At 38.6% G+C, this 26,442-nt stretch overlaps 1 protein-coding gene across 5 annotated transcripts in view; it reads left to right on the top strand.

Annotated features, from left to right (window-relative positions):
• The window catches only part of gnal (guanine nucleotide binding protein (G protein), alpha activating activity polypeptide, olfactory type), a 253,324-nt gene that overhangs the window by 221,374 nt on the left and 5,508 nt on the right, over window positions 1-26,442 (top strand). The window contains exon 11 of one of the 5 annotated variants that reach the window (XM_058764672.1): window positions 15,149-16,825. The exons of the other annotated variants lie outside the window; for them this stretch is intronic. Within the exon in view, the coding sequence (XP_058620655.1) occupies window positions 15,149-15,312 (164 nt within the window). The 3' untranslated portion in view covers window positions 15,313-16,825. Of the gene's footprint in view, window positions 1-15,148; window positions 16,826-26,442 lie in introns of those variants that run through there. 5 annotated transcript variants of the gene reach the window in all.

Raw genomic sequence — 26,442 nt, 5'->3', positions numbered from 1 at the left:
GACTGATAGTCAAAACATATGTTTGGGGGCGGGGCCAAAATACATTACATTCCACAGTATTACTGACGTTAACACACAGGGAAAAGGTGTAACGGACGCCTCGCAGATAATGCTTTATGTTTTGATTAAAAGATAGTTAACATTAAATGTAAGCGAAACCCTAAGAATTCACAACATTTTTTACAATAGTGCTCTCATTATAACAAATGCAATGGGCTTTTTCACATTTAATTACCTCGTTTTGCCGTTCGGTCTTTCCAACGCCCCGTCCGTCTTCCAAGCCTTTATGAACGAGGTGTTCCTGGAGTTCCTCCATCAGTTCGTGATCGTTTACATCGATGATATACTCATATACTCCCGGAACCTGGCCGACCATCGCCGTCACGTGAAACAGGTCCTCCAAAGGCTTCGTCAACACCATCTGTACCTCAAGCTGGAGAAGTGCGTGTTCCATTGCCCCACAATGCAGTTCCTCCGTTACATAATCAGCCAAGAGGGAATCCAGATGGATCAGGGGAAGGTAACTGTCATCAAGGAATGGCCTCGTCCCCAGTCTGTGAAGGAGTTGCAAAGATTTCTAGGATTTGCACATTTCTATCATCGATTCATCAAAGATTTCAGTCTGCATACTGCCCCATTGACATCCTTGCTCGGAGGAAAGCTCAAGTCCCTGTCCTGGAACTCCAGCGCCCACGAAGCCTTTGAGAAACTGAAGACTTGAAAACTTCTGTGCTTTCTCAGCAGTTTGGTGAGCCTCCACCCTCCAGCCTTGCGCATACTACTCCAAGAAATTGACCCCAGCGGAGCAAAACTATGATATCGGTAATAGAGAGCTACTCGCCATCAAGCTTGCCCTGGAAGAGTGGCGGCACTGGCTGGAGGGAGCTAACCACCCATTTGCTGTTATAACTGACCATAAGAATCTCCAATATCTCCATGATGCTAAAAGGCTCAAACCTGCTGGGCGTTGTTCTTCACGCTTTTCCACTTCACCATAACCTCCCGTCCTGGAAATCGCAACTGTAAAGCAGACACCCTTTCACGCCTGCACTCTCCCGATTCACCAACCGACCCTGAGCCAATTCTCCCTCCAGCCCTGATTGTAAGTCCGATCCAGTGGAACATCAACAAGGACATCAGAGCCGCCACTCTGACCGAACCCGCTCCGCTGGGAGGCCCAGAGAGGAAAACGTATGTTCCCACCTCCTAACAACAGTCCCTTCTGGGCTCAGTTCACAATATGCTGGGTTCTGGACATCCAGGCAGCCAACGGACCGTCTCGCTCCTCCGAGCTCGCTACTGGTGGCCCAGTAAGTCCGTGATGTCATCAGGTATGTCTGAAGTTGCTCAGTCTGTGCCAAATCCAAGACTCCTCGTCACCTCCCCGTAGGCAAGCTCGTGCCCTTTACCCATTCCTCACCAGCCATGGTCACATATTGGGATTGACTTTGTAACCAATCTTCCCAACTCTGATGGTAACACTTGTGTCTTTGTGGCAGTAAATCGCTTCTTGAAGGCCTGTAAGCTGGTTCCTCTCACAGGATTGCCAACTGCACTGGAAACTGCTGAAATTCTGTTCACTCATGTCTTTAGGAACTATGGAATCCCAGAAGATATTGTCTCGAACAATTTATTTCCCGGGTATGGAAGGACTTCTTCTGGTTATTAGGGGTCACTGTGAGTTTGTCCTCTGGCTACTCATCCCCAGACAAATGGCCAAACTGAGCATAAGATTCCAGGAACTCGGACGCTACCTCCGGGCATACTGTCAGGACGACCAACACAGCTGGAGCCACTTCCTCCCTTGGGCCGAGTATGCCCTAAATTCCCTCCGGCATAACACCACCGGCCTCACGCCCTTCCAGAGCATGCTCGGCTACCAGCCCCCGCTCTTCCCTTGGTTGGGAGAGCCTTCGGAGGTTCCAGCTGTGGATCACTTGTTCCGAGCGAGCGAGAGAGTGTGGGACTCAGTTCATGTTCACCTCCAACGTGCAGTGCGGCGGCAGAAGATGTTTGCAGATGCCCAGCGTTCCTCCACTCCTACCTACCATATATTGGACTATGGCAGCGGTTGGCAGGTATACATTTTAAATGTGCATGTTTTTAAAATACTTTGTGACTAGTGTGAAAGAGGGAGTTACACAGAAGGATGTTAATTGTCTGGGGGGTACGTGACTGTAAAAAGTTTGAGAACCGCTGCACTATGGGAATTAAAAGGGCAGGCCTTAAGGTAGACAACGATGTGCAGTTTTTAAGTCACATGACATTTGAATATCCATCCAAAACTATTTTTCCCCACTGTCACCGTCACATGGAAGACACCTGTTGAGGTGCTTCAGATATTGCTCTGTTAACCTCATTTCTAAACATCTCTTCTCAATGTTTTATTTTTATTTTTTTTATTTTTAAACTAGGGTAAGCGTACCTATTAAGCTCACCAAAATCTACATTGAGACATTTTTAGTGCACAAGATATTGGTTTCTGTACAAAAAGTTATGTTCAGATAAAATATTAATCTCTCACACAAAAATATTTTATTTTATTTTAAATGACAAAAGCATTTCAATTAAGATATACATCATGGCTGTGCTTAATGGGTACATTTTTGTACCCTTTAAGCACACACCTGTGTTCCCATTAAGCTCACATCATGTTTTATTAAAAATTGTTTATTTTAAGGAAAATTTTTAAAGAATAATTGTAAAAATATATTTTTTTGAAGGTACAAAGTAAATCACAAAAAAAAAAAACAGAACACTAAAATCAAGCAACAAGGCATTCAATTTGATCAGTTATATATTCATAGTGAAGTGTCATTTAAGCACATTGCAACATCTAGACTAGTCCACGTTCAGCTAAGTAACATTCAAAAATCAAATAAAACAAACCAATAAAATATTTAATTCATGGGGATGAACACAGAAACTAGCCTCATTATGAAACCTATTTTTAAATGGATGTCAACTTATCTACAGTCTCTTAAGGCTGGAATACACTATTTTGATTTTTGGCCCGATTTTCCACAGATTTACAGTCTGGAAACGTTGATGCTAGTTCCCAAAGATCAGAGCCAGTCTGCAGATTTGAGTTGACAGAATCCATAGAAAATTGATTAACTTAACTTAAAGTGATAACCATCAGTTAATATTTAAAGTTTGTTTATGAAGTATTTACACAGACGTTCAATGTGGAAGAGCTTAAAGAGAGCACACTGAGCTTAATTTGAGCAGCAACAATTTTTTATAAATTTCATGTAATATTTATTAAAATGTATTAGGTATAAAAAGTCTAGGTTGTGTGTTAAGTTCATACATATTTTTATATGAACAACTATTATTAACTATCTATGAAATTATACTTTTTCTTATTAATGTCACACTGAAGCTGTGTGATTTTCATAGTAGTGCACCTTTTAAGCTCACCTTACAATAATATGAAATATTAAAAAATTACAGCACTGTAAAATGACAGACCAGCAATAAACTGTCAATTTATAATATTATGGATGTAAAAGTACGAGCCAGTAATGCCTGTGAAGTAATATGTTAGTGTAGCTCACAATTTTATACAGCTAGTCAGCTAACTGTGTTCTGTAGCATCTGCGCTATGTTAAACTATCTTTTGGATCTAATGTAACTATTTCCCACATCCAAGTTCCAGGTTATAATAAGCAAAAGTCTGAAAATGAATCTCTTAATTTTACAATAAGTAGTGAAACTTGCCCAAAAACTAAAGCTATAAATGTTTTGTTCTTGAGCATATCTATAATGTCTAATAATTGTATTTTCATACTTTATTAACAATCAATTTATCATTTCTAAATTATGTCATTTACAAACCAGTTATTTAGGAGTTGTCGGTGGTTCATAAGATAATTTATAAAGTGTAAGTAAATGATTAATGAACTATATAAATGTACATTTATAAATCTTATTATTTAGACACATGATAATAATTGTTCAGTGTTTTAATAAATGCTTTATTAAGACATATTCCTGCTGTAATTCATGATTAAGTCAGGTAGTTTAATTTAAACATTTAGTAGTTGCCAGCCATCTATTTTTGTGAGCTCATCTAAAATGAGGACTATTTATACCTTATAAAGCATTTACAAAGCAGATTTAAATGCTAATTTATCTCCCAAACAGAAACACAGAGGGATACAGAGCACAGAAATGTTTTCAAGATGCAAAAAATGAAACTGTACAACTGTACATTTGATTAAAAAATGAAAAATAAACTTTTCATAGAAAAAAAAAATAAAATAGAAATTCAAGTGTACAGTTTCTTTCTTTCTTTTTTTTTTTTTTGCATCTTGAAATAAATATTTCTGAGTTCTGTATCCCTCTGTGTTGTGTTTGTTTTATTTATTTTTTGTTCTGTTAGGAAGATAACTGAGCCTTATAAATCAAGGACAAGGCATTTATAGCTGTATTTATAAACTGCTTACTAATGACTATTAATGTTGGGACAATGCTTTATAAAGGGTGAACTAACTATTTACTAATGCTTACCTAATGATTCATAGCATGCAGTTATTATAAAGTGTTACCAAAATATGTTGTGTGCGCGTGAGGCTCCAGCGCAATCTCTGCGTTGTTTTCCCTTGTGTTAGGCTACTCCGTAATTTATGGCCATACCAACGCTGGTTGGTCATACAGATAGAAGCAAGAGACCATTCAAAACTGTAAATCTTTTGCAAAATAAAGAAAACTGTAAAACTTTTGCAAAAAGTCTCAGTTTCCTTTCCGTGAACTTTGGAGCGTGTGAGACGTCACGAACCGAAACTCAGCAAATTTTATTTCTTTCATTTTGTTAATCTGTTAATGATTCAATTGAAATATATTTAGTGTATAGGCATATTCCTTTTTATGTATATAGTTTTATTGGTAACACTTTACAATAAGGTTCATTAGTTAACATGAACTAAAAATGAACAATATTTATATAGCATTTATATATATAAATATATAACTTATATATATATACTGTATATATAATGGCACATGTATTCATACCGAACCTTCATGGTATGGTATGGAGCGAATTTTGTGCTAATATTCATCAAACAAATCCAATGTTTTGCAAATAAACACAATCTGCTTTGCAAAGAAAAACTCGACTTTCAAACAAACGCAAAGTGATTTGCAAATACAAAACTCTATTTGAGAGAAAATGCAGAGGTATGGACAAATATATGTATTGTGTGTTACAACTGTGAGACTCATTTGCCTTTTTATGAGGAAACTTGGCTTGATTTTCTCACAAATGCGTGCAGGCTGATTTTCTCACACGCGTGCGGGCAGATTTTCTCACACGTGCAATTGAGCAACTTTCTTTTCCAAAAACAGCAGATGGTGCTGTCGGTCAATTTACACTAGTCTCCTGAGACCCGAAACACTTCTTTACCTTTTCAGACCAGTATGAGTGGGGAACAGGTGATTTTCTGTCTTACTATCTCTATAATTAACCATTTAGATGTTTTCAAAAAGCGACCCTACTACAGTGTCAGTGAAATTCACAAGTGCTGTAAAACTGTTAACATGATTGATTAGTTAAAAAATCAGGAGTGACATGGCTAAACATTTAACTAGGCAGTCTTTCCCTATAAAAACTGATCCATTCTCCGTACCTCTTATCCTCTGCTGTATCGCGGGATATACAATATACATATATTGATACAATTGTTCAACATTCAAAACAATGCAGGGGTATAACAATATATCGTGTCACAATATATTGTAATACTAAAATGCAAATGTATAATAGCAACAATATTGTGTACCAAAAATGAAAGCTTAGACAATTTAATTTAGTATCAGATATAGTAATATCACCCAAGAGGTCATTAATTATTAATAAAAAAATGAAAACAAATCACATTATTTAGTACAATATCTTAAACTTTTTTTTTTTTAAATGATGTAACTGTGCTATCATTTGTCTAAAATAATTACGTATTTTTTAGCTAAGCAAAATGAATATTTCTCTTCTGGTGTCACTCTTGTCCTGTGAATTGGGGAGAAGGAACAAGTTCACGCTGATGTAATTCAGCATTTTAATAAACAGTGGTTTAATAAACAGTGTGCTACACGGGTGAAGACACACTCTGGACAGCGAGGACTCTTCTCGGCGTGATTCAGATGACGAACGTTTGCATTTTAAAGAGCCACTAATATAATTCCTGACGGTAGCCTTTTATTCTTAACTTCATTAGTTAAAATGTTGCTCGGCCTTATATAAAAAGCTACATAATTTTAGTTGGATTTTTCCAAACAGGCTATTGTCAGACTAAAATCTGCTGGTATATTAGTTGAAATATGAAATATCTCCTTACAGGCCACTTTTAGTTGTACATGTTGTACAAGGCGTGTGTATTACTATACTATATATAAACATAAATATGATGATAAACTATGATATCACTTATGAAAATTAAAGTTGGTTTTACTATAGTAAAAGTGTGGTAATCATGTTTTTTTGCAGGTTACCATTTCAATATAGGCAGCTATATTCATTTATAGTCACATATTTATTCAGTAAAACCATGGTTAATTTTCGTAAGGGATATTAATGTTTAGATTATATTTTGGTACATTTACATAGCTGAATCACAATAAAGCTCACCTGAACTTTAACTAGTTTGATTATAGTAGCCTATTTGTATAATTAGATTAGCCTACTCCTTTCAGTACGTTGTCTATGTGTAGTTTTATACTTGTTTAAACTTTTACTGCAGAGGTAGCCTACAACATTTCTCTCCACTGGAGGCTATGTCTCAACATACAGTGGGGCAAAAAAGTATTTAGTCAGCCACCAATTGTGCAAGTTCTCCCACTTAAAAAGATGAGAGAGGCCTGTAATTTTCATCATATGTATACCTCAACTATGAGAGACAAAATGAGAAAATAAAATCCAGAAAATCACATTGTAGGATTTTTGAAGAATTAATTGGTAAATTCCTCTGTAAAATAAGTATTTGGTCACCTACAAACAAGCAAGATTTCTGGCACTCACTGACCTGTAACTTCTTCTTTAAGAGGCTCCTATGTCCTCCACTCTTTACCTGTATTAATGGCATCTGTTTGAACTTGTTATCAGTATAAAAGACACCTGTCCACAACCTCAAACAGTCCAACTCCAAACTCCACCATGGCCAAGACCAAAGAGCTGTCAAAGGACACCAGAAACAAAATTGTAGACCTGCACCAGACTGGGAAGACTGAATCTGCAATAGGTAAGCAGCTTGGTGTGAAGAAATCAACTGTGGGAGCAATTATTAAGACATGCAAAACCACTGATAAACTCCCTCGATCTGGGGCTCCATGCAAGATCTCACCCCGTGGGGTCAAAATGATCACAAGAACTGTGAGCAAAAATCCCAGAACCACATGGGGGGACCTAGTGAATGACCTGCAGAGAGCTGGGACCAAAGTAAGAAAGGCTACCATCAGTAACACACTGCGCTGCCAGGGACTCAAATCCTGCAGTGCCAGACGTGTCCCCCTGCTTAAGCCAGTACATGTCCGGGCCCGTCTGAAGTTTGCTAGAGAGCATTTGGATGATCCAGAAGAGGATTGGGAGAATGTCATATGGTCAGATTAAACTTTTTGGTAAAAACTCAACTTGTCGTGTTTGGAGGAGAAAGAATGCTGAGTTGCATCTAAAGAACACCATACCTACTGTGAAGCATGGGGGTGGAAACATCATGCTTTGGGGCTGTTTTTCTGCAAAGGGACCAGGACGACTGAACCGTGTAAACGAAAGAATGAATGGGGCCATGTATCGGGAGATTTTGAGTGAAAACCTCCTTCCATCAGCAAGGGCATTGAAGATGAAACGTGGCTGGGTCTTTCAGCATGACAATGATCCCAAACACACAGCCCGGGCAACGAAGGAGTGGCTTCGTAAGAAGCATTTCAAGGTCCTGGAGTGGCCTAGCCAGTCTCCAGATCTCCAGTTGAAAGTCCGTGTTGCCCAGCGACAGCCCCAAAACATTACTGCTCTAGAGGAGATCTGCATGGAGGAATGGGCCAAAATACCAGCAACAGTGTGTGAAAACCTTGTGAAGACTTACAGAAAACGTTTGACCTCTGTCATTGCCAACAAAGGGTATATAACAAAGTATTGAGATGAAATTTTGTTATTGACCAAATACTTCTTTTCCACCATAATTTGCAAATTAATTCTTTAAAAATCCAACAATGTGTTTTTTTGAATTTTTTTTCTCATTTTGTCTCTCATAGTTGAGGTATACCTATGATGAAAATTACAGGCCTCTCTCATCTTTTTAAGTGGGAGAACTTGCACAATTGGTGGCCGACTAAATACTTTTTTGCCCCACTGTATATAGCAGAAAGACAATAAGTCTTACTTGATCTAATGTAAAAATAACATTCAAAATGCTTTCAATTTTGGTACACAATATTGTCGCTATCCATTACACATTTGCATTTTAGTATTACAATATATTGTGACATATTGTGAGATATTGTGGGGTATTGTTATACCCTTGCATTGTTTTGAATGTTGAACAATTGTATCAATATATGTATATTCTATATCCCGCGATCCAACAGAGGATAAGAGTTACGGAGAATGGATCAGTTTTTATAGGGAAAGACTGCCTAGTTAAATGTTTAGCCATGTCACTCTTGATTTTTGGTCCCACTTTATATTAGGTGGCCTTAACTACTATGTACTTACATTTAAATTAATCATTTGATACAATGCACATATTGTGTACGTGCATGTATTTACATTGTACTTATATTTTTTAAAATACCTATATGTACTTACATCTGTAATTCATTTCTGTAATTACATTTATAATTACACTGTCAACCCATCCCTTACACCTTAACCCACACTTAAATCTACCCATACCACCAAACCTTTCCCTAACCTTACCCATATCCCACCTCAATAGCAGCAAATGTGTTTTGCAATACAATATGAACACAATAAGTACATTGTACTTATTTTTTTATGTAAGTACATAGTAGTTAAGGCCACCTAATATAAAGTGTAACCTGATTTTTTAACTAATCAATCATGTTAACAATTTTACAGCACTTGTTGTGAATTTCACTGACACTGTAGTAGGGTCGCTTTTTGAAAACATCTAAATGGTTAATTATAGAGAGAGTAAGACAGAAACTCACCTGTTCCCCACTCATACTGGTCTGGTCACACTCATAAGAGGTGTTTCGGGTCTCGAGAGACTAGCGTAAATTGACCGACAGCGCCATCTACTGTTTTTGGAAAAGAAAGTTGCTCAATTGCACGTGTGAGAAAATCTGCCCGCACGCGTGTGAGAAAATCAGCCTGCATGCATTTGTGAGAAAATCAAGCCAAGTTTCCTCATAAAAAGGCAAAGGAGTCTCACAGTTGTAACACACAATACGATATATTTGTCCATACCTCTGCATTTTCTCTCAAATAGAATTTTGTATTTGCAAATCACTTTGCGTTTGTTTGAAAGTCGAGTTTTTCTTTGCAAAGCAGATTGTGTTTATTTGTAAAACACTGGATTTGTTTGATGAATATTGGCACAAAATTCGCTCCATAGTACGGGCGTCTCGGTTCGGTGCATGAGGCCTTACGACGAATACAGGCAATTCACCCCCAATCCAGAAGGGGGCGCCCGCAGTAATGCAACGCTGTTTGATAACCGAGAGCGCCAGCAGAAGAACAGCAAATGCCGAGTTGCGCACTTGAAAACAAAGCCCACTAGACAGTGACCATGTGCTGATTCTGAACGCGTCTCTCACATAGACTGACAAAGGAGTATACTTTAAAGGTTTGTGCACTCAACTGTTTGCGAAATGGAGCTTTGAGCTCGAGTATCCTACCATTCGGCACAAATCCAAATATTCCATAATATTTCCATATTTGCGATGTAACTTATCTGAATGCTAAACTGTTATTTATTATGTAAACGATAGGCTTTGTACTTCAGTCGCCTTCCAACGGTGACACAGAGGCGCGCTGATGTTTGGCTCACTGTATTTTATTTTGATAAAAGTACCAACTGTGCTGTCAAGTTAGCGACGCTGGAACTGATGTTTTGTGTGTGTGTGTGTGTGTGTGTGTGTGTGTGTGCACGCGCGCGCGCGCTCTGGCGCGATAACTTCAACTGTTTCCTTATACCAGCAGAATCAACTTTAAACACTTATTGTCTTATTAATAATCACTGTATAAAGGTCTGCTTTTATTTGTGTAAACTCACAATGAAAACAAAACAGATTTTATATATACAGTGAGGAAAATAAGTATTTGAACACTCTGCTATTTTGCAAGTTCTCCCACTTAGAAATCATGGAGGGGTCTAAAATTGTCATCGTAGGTGCATGTCCACTGTGAGAGACATAATCTAAAAAAAAATCCAGAAATCACAATGTATGATTTTTAACTATTTATTTGTATGATACAGCTGCAAATAAGTATTTGAACACCTGAGAAAATCAATGTTAATATTTGGTACAGTAGCCTTTGTTTGCAATTACAGAAGTCAAGCGTTTCCTGTAGTTTTTCACCAGGTTTGCACACACTGCAGGAGGGATTTTGGCCCTCCTCCACACAGATCTTCTCTAGATCAGTCAGGTTTCTGGCCTGTCGCTGAGAAACACGGAGTTTGAGCTCCTCCAAAGATTCTCTATTGGGTTTAGGTCTGGAGACTGGCTAGGCCACGCCAGAACCTTGATATGCTTCTTACAGAGCCACTCCTTGGTTATCCTGGCTGTGTGCTTGGTCATTGTCATGTTGAAAGACCCAGCCTCGACCCATCTTCAATGCTCTAACTGAGGGAAGGAGGTTGTTCCCCAAAATCTCGCAATACATGGCCCCGGTCATCCTCTCCTTAATACAGTGCAGTCGCCCTGTCCCATGTGCAGAAAAACACCCCAAAGCATGATGCTACCACCCCATGCTTCACAGTAGGGATGGTGTTCTTGGGATGGTACTCATCATTCTTCTTCCTCCAAACACGTTTAGTGGAATTATGACCAAAAGTTCTATTTTGGTCTCATCTGACCACATGACTTTCTCCCATGACTCCTCTGGATCATCCAAATGGTCATTGGCAAACTTAAGTCGGGCTGGACATGTGCTGGTTTAAGCAGGGGAACCTTCCGTGCCATGCATGATTTCAAACCATGACGTCTTAGTGTATTACCAACAGTAACCTTGGAAGCGGTGGTCCCAGCTCTTTTCAGGTCATTGACCAGCTCCTCCCGTGTAGTTCTGGGCTGATTTCTCACCTTTCTTAGGATCATTGAGACCCCACGAGGTGAGATCTTGCATGGAGCCCCAGTCCGAGGGAGATTGACAGTCATGTTTAGCTTCTTCCATTTTCTAATGATTGCTCCAACAGTGGACCTTTTTCACAAAGCTGCTTGGCAATTTCCCGTAGCCCTTTCCAGCCTTGTGGAGGTGTACAATTTTGTCTCTAGTGTCTTTGGACAGCTCTTTGGTCTTGGCCATGTTAGTAGTTGGATTCTTACTGATTGTATGGGGTGGACAGGTGTCTTTATGCAGCTAACGACCTCAAACAGGTCCATCTAATTTAGGATAATAAATGGAGTGGAGGTGGACATTTTAAAGGCAGACTAACAGGTCTTTGAGGGTCAGAATTCTAGCTGATAGACAGGTGTTCAAATACTTATTTGCAGCTGTATCATACAAATAAATAGTTAAAAATCATACATTGTGATTTCTGGATTTTTTTAGATTATGTCTCTCACAGTGGACATGCACCTACGATGACAATTTCAGACCCCTCCATGATTTCTAAGTGGGAGAACTTGCAAAATAGCAGGGTGTTCAAATACTTATTTTCCTCACTGTATATAACATGTAATAATATTTAGTATTTTCACATCTAGATGGAATTTTTTTTAATTTGCACTACTGTCTGTTCAAAATAAATGAAAAGAAACTGAGAATAGTAGATTTTCCCCCTGTTGTACCGAAATAGTATCGAACCGTGACCACCGAACCGTGACATCTGTGTACCGTGCCACCTAATATATATATATATATATATATATATATATATATATATACACACACACACATATATATATATATATATATCACACACACACATTTATATAGCAATCTTAGTTAATGTTAATTTCAGCATTTACTAATGCATTATTAAAATCACAAGTTGTGTTTGTTAACTTTAGTTAATGCACTCTGAACTAACATTAACTAACAATGAACAACTGCATTTTTATTAACTAACATTAACAAATATTAATGAATAGTGTAATACATGTATTGTTCATGGTTCATTATGTTCATTCATGTTAATTAATGCATTAACTAATGTTAACAAATGACACCAAGTGTTACCATTTTATTCTGTTTTCTCCGTTCACAGAAGCCCTGCCAGGTGATGTTCGAATCCGTGTTTACACTATCCTGCAATTTTCGCTGGTTTCAAAAATGTAAATTTTCGCTTAAATGTAGGCCTAATGATTGGTTCGTGACATATCCTTGGAAAAACTCTAACGCCAGGGCTTTGCCACTGCGACTTACCTATGATGAATTTAGAGCTGAGTGTGGGCATTTCACTCGTTGGATGCATTAACGTCACATTTGCATAGGCTGTATTACTTGAATTTGTGATTGGTTGACTGTAAAATTCAAATATTAAATGGAACGATAAAATAATTGTATTAACGGATTAATGGCCATTTCAAATGTTCCTTTATTATTCCTTTTTACCTCTATTTTTATTAAAGGGATAGTTCACCCAAAAATTCATTCATCTTCGGAACACAAATTGAGATATTTTTTATGAAATCCGAGAGCTCTCTGACCCTCCCATAGACAGCAAGAGTACAACCATGATCAAGGTCCAGACACATAGCAAGGACATTGGTAAAATAGTCCATGTGACATCAGGGGTTGAACCGTAATTATCAGTAACTCATGGATAGTGCTGGGCGGTATACCGGTTCATACCGAATACCGGTGTTTATTTTTCTTATGATATGAATTTTTAAAATACCGCAATACATTTAAATAACGTTCGGAACGCGACATGTTTGAGAGGGGTTTCTTTTCACTATTGCATTGTGGCAAGAACGCAGCTGTATGTGTTACTAAGCGTGAAAGTTCTGAAGCTGTAGAACTAGTAGAACGTGATGACACAGAAGAACTCATCCACAATATGCACCCGCTGCCATCAGCTCGCGTCTCACACACACGGCGTGACTTTAGCACTATATTTAGCAACTTTCAGACCCTTTTAGCGGCTTTTTTTACATAGAACATACAAACTGACAAACCTAGCGACTTTTTTGGATAAACCTTAGCTATGGTTCAGTTGGAAGATGTCTCCAGTGCTGCCCCGCGTCGCGCGAGATCTGACTCCCAGCGCAGTGTCGCCTCTCTCGGCGTCTGTTCTGTGCAGCGAGCGGCAGCGAAGCACCGCATTCAGCTGGCCGTACCGCAGCAGACTCTATAAATAAATGAGTACAAAACAGCGTTTCCAAGCACCTGCTGCTAACTGACTGTTTGGAATTATAAATATGAGCATAGTTCGTATGTTAATATTATGCACTTTTTTGTTTGTTGTTTTTTTTTTTTTTTTAGTTTGTTACTCAGACGCAGGCAGTGCACTGCATGAGACAAAAAAGTAATATAGCCAAAACCACCGCATAGCCACACTTTAGTGTAACGTTAGATGCATGTTGATTTTATCAGACGATGTCGCGATTATAAATGAGAGTGACTCCTGGTTAACATGTAGGCTATTAATGAGTCGTGTTTAGTCACTATTTAGTGTGGAATTTTTCTACAATATTCGCTCATCATGACAGTAAAATAGGGCATTCTATCAACTGAGTCAATCAACTGCAGTTTTTCCTCTCTCAATCAGTACAAAATGTGGTTAACACCCGGTCATACATGAAAAAAATAAATACCGTCATATACCGTGAAACCGGTATAATTTTGAAAAATACCGTGATATAAATTTTTGGTCATACCGCCCAACACTACTCATGGATACGTATTGTACGTTTATTTACGCTTTGATTTGAACAGAAACAGCGTATCCATGCGTTACTGATGACAGAGAATAGCGTACGCACTTAGCGTCCATCGGATGCTCTCCAAAATGGTGCTATGCTGACACAGAGAGACAGAGAGGAGACGAATTGTTGAATAAATGTCGTTATTTTTATTTTCTTTGCGTACAAAAAGTATTCTCGTCGCTTCATAAAATTCAGATTGAACCACTGATGGCAGATGGACTGTTTTGGCGATGTTTTTTTTATACTTTTCTGTGCCTTGACAGTGTAATTTACTTGGCAGTCAATGGGACAGTCACAAGCCTCTCGGTTCAGGTTTGTGTATTCGCTATGGTGTTCATCTCAGCGCCAAATACTTAAATATTAAAGACTTAATAGGCTATTTCAAACTTTTTTACATTTTAATCTGGACTACAACATGCCCTAGATATTGTTTGAAAGTGTTTTGATTATGTATTGTTCAGTCACACTTTACATCAGGGCTTCAGTAGTTAACATTGAATACAGTAGTTCAATAGTTAACAACTAATTCATTAGTTAACATAAACTGAACAATGAAAAATTATTCTAAACATTCATTAATCTTAAGTAATTTCAATATTTAATAACACATAGTTAAAATCAAAAGTTGCAACTGTTTTTTAATCAGCTAACATAAACTAGGAGTTGTATTTTTTAACAAAGAGTAATAACTTCTGTAGCAAATGTAGCTATTGCTCATTGTTAATGTTAACTAATGAGATTTAATTGTGAAGTGATACATATTGGTCTTTATTCTTTTGTTCTTTAATGTGTGTAACATTTTTAACTTTACACATTTTTTGTGTGTTGCTTTATTGTAATTAAATGTTAATACTGTTAATTAGCAATTAATCTCAAGTTGAAAATTCGATACTGGCATATCCCTATCATTAAGTCAGTTACTGCTATTCTGTTGGGATGTCTGTGCCTGCTGATACTTTATTTTTCATTAATTTAGCCACTGTATTGAGTAAATACCTGGGGTTGTTTATTTTCTTCTTCTTTTATTTCTTGTTCTAGCAGTTTTTAGCACTTTCCCTCCATGCAATACAATACCTCTGGTTTTGTTTTCTTCCAGCTGTGCTCCATTTTCCAGGCTGCTGTCTAGGGCGCGAGTATGCTCATTATACCACGGAGTCGGACTGTTTTACTTACTCTTCTTTAAGCATAAAGAGCAACAGTGTCTTAAGTGCTAGAAAAGAGAGAGTCAATAGTTTATGTTACACCATCAAGTTTTTCTGAGCTATTGGATATGCTGAGAAATACTGAAAATATTGATGTAATTGTAGCAACACCTCCCCCTTTAGCTTTTGAACACAGCTCATGTTTATAACATTAATCTTGGGGGGTAGACTTAAATTAATATTATCATCTGGTTTTAGCCACGTTTCTGTCAAACATAGCACATCTAGGTTTTGATCTGTGATCATATCATTTACAAAAAGCGCTTTCGTAGAAAGGGATGTAATATTCATTAAGCCAAGCTTTATCATTTGTTTATCTGTATTATGTCTGTTTTTTTTATTTGTTGAACGTCAATTAAATTGCTACCCTTAAATTGGTTCGGACTTGGACTTGTTTTTTTTTTTCTTTTTTTGTATTTGCTATTTCGTTGGAGCAGACACAGTCTCTATAGTATGATATCTAGGTGTCTATGTGCTGAGAATTAACTGACTTCTGTGACGTGAGGCGGCTAGCAGATGGTCGGTTTAGCCTTTCTAACCTGGGCCCCAGTTTGTCAAGTACCAACTCTAAGACTATGTGCCGTATTTCTAGAGAGGAGAGCAGCACCACCCCTGGAGGGATGAAGACTATTTCTTTTTAACAGGTCAGGTCTGCCCAAAAAACTCGTCCAATTGTCAATGAAACCTATGTTATTCTGCGGGCACTACTTAGACATCCAGCCATTGAGTGACGACAGTCTACTGTGTATCTCGTCACCACGGTAAGCAGGGAGGGGACCAGACCATATTACAGTGTCTGATTTTGTACTTGCAAGTTCACACAGTTGTCAGGCAGTGTCAGGCAACCTGGCTCCCTGTAAACATTGGACTATGGTGGCTGGTGGCTTTATTTTCACATTCCGTAAAATAGAATCGCAAATAACTAGGGCACTTTCATCAGGTTTCTCAGTGGGTGTGTCACTGAGTGGGGAGAACCTGTTTAATGTTTTGATTGGAACGGAAGAGCGGTGTTTTGTCCCGTGACTATACCACCTCACAGTCACCCAGTATGAAAATGCACACACAGCAGTGAGTATTGAACACAAACGCACACACCCAGAGCAGTGGGCAGCCATTTGTCACCTGGGGAGTAATTGGGAATTCAGTGCCTTGCTCAAGGGCATAGGCGCCGATCCACGGAAATGGCAGAGTGCACCATAATTATTCATTGCATTTTAACTAAATGTTCAATAGGAATGTCAGAATGATTTACGTTGTTATTTATGTAGAGCGGAATTTGTTCGCTCTACAGACTATAATAATTTAAAGCTTAGTATACATAATATTTTTCTTAGAAGCTGTCAATGTTTTATTTTATTTTATTTTTTGTGTCTAGGCTCCATTTTTACAACTGAAGATCTGGAGCAATATAATTGTTCAATCTATTTTAGCTAATTGTTAAGTGAGGATGTTACTTGTGTAGAGATGAATTAAAAAAAAAAAAATTAAAAGGTGTATGTGTTTCAAACCAAACCAAAACCAACATGTTGCCTACACTGCAAAAAAAATAAAATAAATTGTAAAATAATTAATAAAACGGTCAAATGACTGGCAGCTACAGCTGCCAAACAAAAACCATAAAATATCTTAATTTAAATAAAGTGCAAAAACAAGCGTTTTTCCTTGTTTTAAAGTATGATATTTTACTTTAATTTAATGGTTTTTGTTTTGCAGCCGTATCTGCCAGTCATTTGACTGTTTTTTTACGGAATTTATTTTGGTGTAAAACCCTTATTTTACAGATTTTTCCTTGTTTCGTTTACGATATTTTACTTTAATTTGACGTTTTTTGCTTTTGCGTTTTTTGCAGTCATTTGCCCATTTTTACGGGATTTTGTTTTACAGTGTAGATTCTTACAATGAAATCACTAAATGTTCTACAGAGAAACACTGTTATTTTACAAATTATTACAATCAAAACCCTTCAATAAAGTGGGAAAGCATGTTCAAGATGGTAAATTAACAGTTTTATTTCGAAGACTAAAAGAATAAAATGTATTTTTTACATTCTGGTTTCTGAATAAATACAGCACAATTACATTTAACATTTATGAAGAACATAAAACAGTTTAATCAAAATGTGCACTCACCACACACCAGCTACAGGTGGAGAGGAGAGTGTCATAGAGCCAATCAAGTGGATGGGGATTATTGGGAAGCCATGATTGACAAGGGCCAGTGTAGGGAATTTGGCCAGAACATCGGGGTTACACCCCTACTCTTTACGATGAGTGTCATGGGATTTTTAATGACCACAGAGAGTCAGGACCTCGGTTTAACGTCTCATCTGAAAGACAGTGCTTTTTTTACAGTATAGTGTCCCCGTCACTATACTGAGGTGTTAGGACCCACACAGACTGCAGGGTGAGCACCCCCTGCTGGCCTCACTAACGCCTCTTCCAACAGCAACCTAGTTTTCCCAGGAGGTCTCCCATCCAGGTACTGACCAGGCTCAGCCCTGCTTAACTTCCATGGGCAACCGGTCTTGGGCTGCAGGGTGATATGGCTGTGGCTGAAGCCTAAGCAATTGCCAGATATTTTATTATGCACAGTTATATATACTAAGTAGAGTAACACTGTACTGTGGATAATATTGAACAATTTGAGCAACATGTGCAGGATAGATGATATATCTCCGTGGGCGAGCAGTTAGTGATCATGTACCTTCATGAGGAGGAGTTGGGGATGGAGGAGGGTAAGCACATGTCTGTGCGACAGACTATGACAAGTGTGAGTATGGATGATCTTATATATCTTATTAACTGTAGTGGGAGGAGTTACGATCAGCTGAGCGTCAGCTGATGCTGCAGTCACGCCATGGTCTGTCTGAACTACGCTTGAGCTCCATTTGTCGGATTTCACTAGATTTCAGTCAGGACCACTCTGTTTGAGTCAGAATATTGTAGAGGTCCTGAAATTTATATTTGGCGGCAGGCTTTGCTCTGAAGGGTTCAGATTCTGAGCTATCTACAGGCAAACCTCACTGAGGTTTGAACCCCCAACACAAAGACATAGTAAGTTCAGTTCTAAGATCATTCAGGGTGTGCACTCTCTGGATGGTTAGGAGAGGTGGTATGCCTTAATATTTAAAGAGAGTAGTTTCTTACTCTGCAGAGATTTCACCATTATCAGATCCATTTCATTATAAGACGTTCCATGGCCACATTATCCACATCTTCCCATTGGATGCCAATGTCTTCCATGTCTTCTTGGAAAGCCTGTCTCTATGTCTCCATTGATCTTCCTTATTCAGCTGTTGGTTCAGCCTATGTCCCTCCATCAGTGGCCACTATGCTCACAAGGTTGATAAACTACTGCACTTCTTCAATCGGCTGTCCTCGAACCATCAGTGGTTCATCAGACTTTGGTCTGTGTACCTGTGTACCTCCCACTCTCATCGATTGGTCTTCTCTGTTCAACTTCCCGGCCTCTGCGTTCAGGCTGATTGTCACTTTAGTGGATATGCTCGTTTCGGCTGGTGGAGATGGCATATTTCAATAATGATCAGGAATGTTGTTCTCTGGTAAGACAACTGGTGAGGATAAAACTAGAAAATTTATGAATATCGGACATAACGTTGAAAGAGAGGAAGAATAATGCTTGAGTTATTATCCCCCCAACAAAATAAAGTAGCTACACGGGAAGCTGGCAAACATTGTCTCCTTTGACGTTGGCATTGAGGCAGTGGCGGTTTTAGGCATGGGCGAACGGGGCAGCCGCCCGGGGCGGCATTTTTTCATGACACGTGGGGGGCGGCACAAGCACTTGGAAAAAAAAAATCATCTGCGCCGCTAAGCGGTTTTCTATTATCTATCATATTATCTATCATATAACTGTGCGGGGAATTGGCAAATTGGCGCCCCTGCTTGTTGAGAAGGTACCGAGCACAGAAGCTGTGTGAGAAGTGGAAAGGGGAGGGGGGTGCGGCCGCGGCGGACAGTTCACCTCTCTCAAATTAGTGGGACAAGTGGGCTAAAGTCAGTCACACCCAGGGGCGCGGGAAGTGGGGGTGCTGAGGGTGCTGTAGCACCCCTGTTTTTTATGTGGGCAACTGTTTAATTGTTGGGAATATAAAAAAAAAAAAATCGGAGTGTCTATTTAAGTGCAAATAGCTATGTTGCTGGCAGAGGCTATTTACATTAACTCCACCCACAAATGTATGATTGGGATAGTCAAATATGCAAAAGACGGTTACTAGTTGTCAGATTCAGTGGTGCAGATGGTAAAGTTTGCAATACACTTCTTTTGACACGATCGACCGGGGTTCGAATCTGCCTTTTGGCGAACTTTTTTTCTTGCTTTTTAAATTTCAAATCACATCAGAAAAGCATTTATTTTTTAATAAAAATGAAGGAAATAATCAAAAAGTTGAACAAAGTATCGGGTAGGGTTAGGGTAGGTGTAGAGAGGGCTTTTGTCCCAATAAGGTGGCATCCATTTAATAATTAGAAATAAAATTTAAAAATTATTTTATATTTTATATTTTAAAAGTTATTGCATACTATTTTATACTGTATTACAATGCAGAAGTGCAGATAATTACCACTATTTTTGCAATAAGTAATGTTTTTCTCTAATAATGTTTTTCGCCATGTTTTTATTTTATTTTAACAGAATAAATAGAATCTAAAGCTATCTGCACTGTGTAAATAACATATCACTAAAGAATACTGCTATTTTCACTTTGTGGTTTAGTCTTGACTTCTGGTCGTGAGTGACAGTGTTGGGGGATGGGAAATCTGTTGATTGTCGAGTGCCAAATAAACACAGTGTTTATTATGTATATATAGTATATTTATTTAAGTTCTGATAACTTATACTGTTTTGTGCAGAATTGTGTTTTTCATGTTGAAGGATTTGTGCAATTGAGAAATATAAGCTTGTCTTACACTTATATTGTTATAGTAAAACTGTTTGTGCAAAATTTTTTAGCCCAAAAACCGTAGAACAATGTAGAACCGCCACTGCATTGAGGGACTGAAGATGATGATGTGCAACCATGAATAGTATTATCGCACTATCGTTAAATGAGTGATTTAAGAATAATTACAAATATTGCGACGCCAACCTGCAGCCCTAGAGAAATAGTTTGAAGAATGAATAGGCTAAATAGCTGTGTTAAAGTGGACCCTCTTAATAGTTAAAATCAGACTATAGCACAGTTGAAATGAAGTCACATGTGGCCAATGAAATGTAGTATGTGGGACTCATGTCACCTAAGACGTTGTGATTTTGGGTCACACGTCACTCAAGGTGCAGTTATGAGTATATCAGATGACCAATTCCCACCTCACTTAGTTTAGTGCACCAGTCAAAGACTGGTAATTTGGCAATGCGGGCGTGTTTCCCACAAGCTGTTCAATAATTTGAATTGCACACATTGGAGGGAGCTGGTCAACTGATTTATCTGAAAGATTGGTGATTTAGCTAGCTAGTAGAGCCTTGGATCATCAACACAAAGAACACACAATTGTAATAAGATAAATGAAATTTATTAGCAATAGATATGCAAGAGTAAATACAACAACTAGTGATGATACAAATAAGTGAATATGCACTGCTAATAGAGAATAATAGACAACTAAATATGAAGGAAGATACTGAGTAAATCGCAGAAACAAATAAATGGAATGAACACAGAATGGCTGAATGCAATGCTGTTGAGCTGAATGTAGCAATGGAAGAGATTTCAATGGAAATGTTGCTTATGGGAACCACTTAATGGCTCTGGTGGAATTAACAATAAATAACTGCTTATTTATCTCTGAACAAATAATATAGCTATTATTCGTAATGCTGACCCCAAGTAAATGTTATCTAAACAGGTTAGAGAAACATAGGCTGCAGGTATAAACTAAGCCAAGGTCTTTAGGAAAGAGGTTTGGTAAGTTTATAATTACGTTACACAGGCGGGTGATCAGTCCGGCGGTAGAGACGTCTTCCACTGGTGATGCAGACTGCGTGCAGTGGGGAGGGCACAGAGTTGCGTTCTGTTAGCCATCAATGCTGACCTGGAGGATGCTGAACTTCTGTTGTGCCACAAAGGGTCCTTAGAGCATGGACTGGGCAGCTGGGTCAGATGGGTCTTCACGGGGTCCTTTGCAGCCTGTCTGTGTCGTTGAGGAGCCGTGGGTTTCAGGCAGTGTCTGCCACTGCGGAGGTCCTTTGCGGACTGGGCTGTGCTGCTTTCGGAGCGGCAAGAGTCAGACGGGGTCCGTCACTGCTGGGTCCTTTGCAACTGAAGGGCAGCCAAATGCGATAAGGAAGGTTTGCTCAGGAGCTGAGTTAAACCTTAGCTGTCTTAAAATCTCTTTCCTCATCAGGCCAGAGACTCAGAACGTTGTATCTGCTACTGTCTCTCTGGATGTATCAGAGACTCAGAACTTTGGTGTTTCTGTTAGTGTCTCTCTAGATGAAAGACTCAGAAACGGGGAGTGTTCCTGTTGCTGCCTTCCCGGTAACAGGACTCAGACTCAGTGTCTTTTGGGAAGGTACCTTTATCTCTTTTTGATGAGGAGGAGATTGGAATCTGGTGCCTCTCCGTTCCAGGAATGTGATTGGCCACTTGTGTCCAAGGTGGCCATGATGTTGCCCGCCCTAGTGTGGAACTCATTTGCATACAGTGGAGTACAAAGTTAAACAGTGTCTTTAACATTTCACCCATGCAATATTTCTTTACCAAACCTCTTTCAAACTATTATCAGCATCATGAGGAGCAAAAAGAGTCCAAACATGATAGGAAACTGTTGAACAATCACTTATTCATACCATAATATGTTAATAGGCCTGCTTCCGTGAAGTGTTGTGTTAACAATCAATGGCCATTAACATAAACTGTACTTCATCTGAGGATGAAGTGAATCCCTTGCAGTTTGCATCCATTTAAGGTCTCCAAACATGGGTATGAATGGATTTGGATAGATCTGTGTGGCCTGTCTTTGTTTTCGGCCACTGCTGTTGCATCAAGAGATCTGGAGGAATTTTTATGGCAGTCATTTCCTAAACCCAATCGGGTGTGATGGTGAGGGTCAACCCGCAGTCCAATGAGAAGTCCTCTTTTAGGTGGTCGTGGATGCAGAAGGTCTCCCTTTCTGTCCTGCTAGAGGTGTCTGGCAGTTGTCTTGGCATCTTATCTGATGGTTCAGAACATCTTTTTATGTTCCTCCACCAAGATCCAATCACAGTGGGGCACATCTCCCTCCACACCGGCAGTTAGAGAGGGGCCCTGCCATAAACTGGTCCTTGGAATGCAAGTTTGACTGTTGTTCACTACAGAAATGTCCGTGTCATCAAAGTCCTTTCTAGGCGAGGTCATGCAAATAAGTCCTTGAAACGCCTCTCAGATAAGCAGCTGAGCTCCTCTATCCACTCCCCAAAGGTTATCACCAAGTCTCTGACTAAACACCGTCATTAAAATCGCCAATACATCTGCCATCTTTTGGTCGACCATCTGGTCTTGGTCATCTTGGTGTGTGGTGGAATTGTTGATCGCATTAAAATGCCTTTTTCTGTCAAATCTGTTTGGAATCGGGAATTATCTGACCTTAATTTATCTGTCGACTTGGGAGAAAGTGTGGTCTAACCTCAGTTTAACCTCTAAAAACTTGGCTCATCGTCTTATACATTTCAAAGTTATTCATAGAGCATGCATAATAACTCCTTGCAAAAGATTCAAAATGAAACTACTACCAAATTACAACTTCCATTCTTGTAATACTGCGTCAGCAGGTACTTTTCTTCATATGTTTGGGGAGTGTCCTATTCTGTTAATAATATATGGACACATGTAAACTTTGTTGTATCCTCGTTATTACAAATTGATTATATGGTTAAGCCAAGTTTATGTGTCATCAATGTACAGCAGCACGAATTGATGGGGCCGAGCCGGGCACTCTTGATGTTTGGCAGTGTTCTTTTTCTAAAGTACTGGATTATATATAGGATGTCTGTTGTTGTTGTTTTGCATTTTGTCATGAATGGATGTTGTATTGATTATATGTCTGTTGTTTTGTTGTTGTTGTTTTGGATGGATGTTGTGTGTAAAAAAAACAATAAAAAGTTGATAAAATAATCGCCAATAAATCTATCTGTCTCATAATGGTTTCTAAACACACGAAATGCGTTTTCTCAGGCTGACCAGTCAATGCTTATGCGCTGTCGACCGCCTCCACAGCAACTGGAGCCTCCAACAGCAGCCGAAGCAATTTAATCCATCAGCAACTGGCTCATAAATGTAGAAGGTGGGACCTATCGGCCACTCTGCGTGCTGCACTTCCTCCCATCGGTATTAACAAATATACAACTTATTGCTAGATAATGACTTTCAGACCCTTTAGTGACTTTTCCAAACGCCTAGCAAACAAGCAATGTCTTATGTATATAGAGATTTTGTCAGACAACATCTGGATTAGGGATGTGCAACAGTAGGTGCGTTTACATGTACACTTTTTTGTCATTCCGATTAAAATCATTCCGATTGAAAGATTCGATGAACTGTTTACATGAGACGTCATCTAATCCGATATGGTGTTTACATGTGCCTGTGCTTTCGATTTTAGGATATGCTAATAGCCTACAATGACAACAAAAACAAGTCACCAGAGGAAAAAACGCCCATATTTACGTTAATATTTTTAATATCTGTTTGCACTTGGTTAGAATAAACGGTTAATATTTGAATCCCTTGCGTTCATTCGAGCGCTCAGTCATATGACCAGAACGCGATCATAGAAATCATATGTCCCTCTGTAATGCAGCTGAGATTAATTGTACTCTGATACTACAAAGTTGTACTGTACTTAAATGGAACAAATACACGATTTCTTACCAAGAGTTGCTGAACAATGAATCAAAGGAGCATTGCTTTATCACAATCGTGTTTCGTACAACATTCATGGCGTGAGCAGGTATAAATTCAAGCAGACCGGAAATTATGAATCTGTCATCTATACAAATACAAATGACAAAGGCAACTTTTGGTCAAGTTGTTTATTTTCATTGAGCTACTTTCACTATCATCACTGTGTTGTTTCTAAGCTGAAAAGCAGAAAATTGCGCTTCATTTCAGATCTGTTTTTCACTCCGGACATGAGAGCAGATAGTCCGTCACACAGCAAGCGTTCTCCTTTCTAATGTGTTTTTAACTGTATAATGGAAATTTTAACTTTATACCTCCACTATTACCCAGTCTCTACTGTAGTGTCGGTGTCCCCAAATCACAGAATGTACCGTTGCCGACTTCACGTTCACGTTCTGACAACCCGACCTCTGGACGTGATGACGTAGACGCAAAGTAATCGGTTTAAAGTGTTTACATGGCAGGATTTTAATTTTGTTTGGTTTATAGAAAGGTTTATACCACCCCTCTCAAACCGATTACAATTTCATTCGGTTTGGGCATTTTTATTCCGATTGAGGTGTTTATATGGAGCATTTTCATTCGGATTGGACTTTTAAACCGATTACAATGCTCCATGTAAACGCACCTAGTGATGGAGTAGGCTACTCGGCCGTGACAGCGATGATCGATCATGAAAACGATGATCGTGGACAAAAAAAACAAAACAAATCTGATTGGTTATAATAGCACTTTGGACGGCACCCTGAGTTCTGATTGTTTAGCTTGCAGCAGCATGCGGTTCAAAGCATAGACGCGAGAAGAGAGAGATGCTTGGCTTTGAAGTCACATGATGTCTGGGTTAGTTATCTGATTAATCTAATATAGGATGCGTTGGGATATTAATATTTATTAACATGCTGAATGCGCTGCATATTACCAGTGTTTAGTTTCATGCTCAAATGCAATGCCCGATATTGACTTGAGTTATTTGAGGCGGTCATATTGCTTTTAGATGTTTCTTTTAAAAAAAAATACTGATCCTATAATAATGCAGCAGTGAATTTTTTTTTTTTTTTTTTTTTGTCGTCATTTGTTCGTTCAACAGTAGGCATACTTCAGTTAAAATTGTTTTGGTACTTCGTATGCTTCGAAAACACGTAGGCGATTTTAGGAATCACTTGATAATGTAGATGAAAATGTAGCACAAATCAGTGCCCCCCTGTCAACAGGCTTGGCCCCCTTAAATTTGGAATCATATCACAGCAAATAATTTTGGGTGAAATGCGCAGTTTGTCCTGTAAACTATATAAAAAGAAAAACAGCTGTTAAATTCAAATCTGCGTTTGCTGGCTGGCACAGAGCCAGAGACACACAAGTTTTTTAAAGCCCTGCGCATTATAACCAATCACATACAATTCTGTTGAGCTTATGAATGCAAGGGCCAATCAGAAGCGTTCAGATGAGTCATCGCCGAAGCGCCGCTATTTTGTCATCGCGCGCGCTCGCTGACTGAATTCTCTTCTCAGAAATAACAAAGTGAAGATGTACAAATGTAAAGATATTAATTTCATAATGTAAACAGCTTTAGAGATTATTATGGGAGTTTTTGAGAATGCTTGAACTCGCTGGACTGAAGTGAAAATGTTCTTTGATAATGTAAAGGTTCTTTGCTCTTTTTGTACAATGAAAGATATGGGCTAATTAGTAACTTACAATGTTTTTATTAAATCCACATACAATACAAACTCAGTCATATTATATGCTTATGGTATGACACTCATTTCATGGTATGACATCTGGTACTTAAGTAAAAAGACGGATTTTTATGCAAAGTTAATATTACACTATTAGGCTAACTTACTAACATAATCTATAAAGGTGCAAAATGCATTTACTTACACATATTTGAGAATCGAGATATTTCATGATATATTTTGGGAATATTTCGAATAAAAAAAAATATATATATATATATATATATATATATAAGTCTATATCAGTTATACAGTGGTATTGTGGCTGCTGTGTGTCATATGACAAGCATGAGAGTACCCCCCTTCACTCGAGCCCCCTCAAAAATGATGCCCCTGATATACAAAATTATTTGTCAAAATAAATGATGAAATATTAATTTTTAGGATGGTAGGTTAGGATGAATTTTAAAATTGTGCCCCCTAAAAGCACAAGTGCCCCTGTCTGGCCCCCCCAGTTACTGTGGTCTAGAACCACCCCTGGCTATAGCGCGAAACTTAAAGTTCACTGGAATTTCATAAACATAGCATTATAATGAGAACTTTATAGGATGTGAAA

The sequence above is a fragment of the Onychostoma macrolepis genome, chromosome 24 (assembly GCF_012432095.1).
Source record: "Onychostoma macrolepis isolate SWU-2019 chromosome 24, ASM1243209v1, whole genome shotgun sequence".
Taxonomy (NCBI): Eukaryota; Metazoa; Chordata; class Actinopteri; order Cypriniformes; family Cyprinidae; genus Onychostoma; species Onychostoma macrolepis.
Note: the sequence above shows the minus strand (reverse complement) of the source record. Positions and strands in the feature narration are given on the sequence as shown.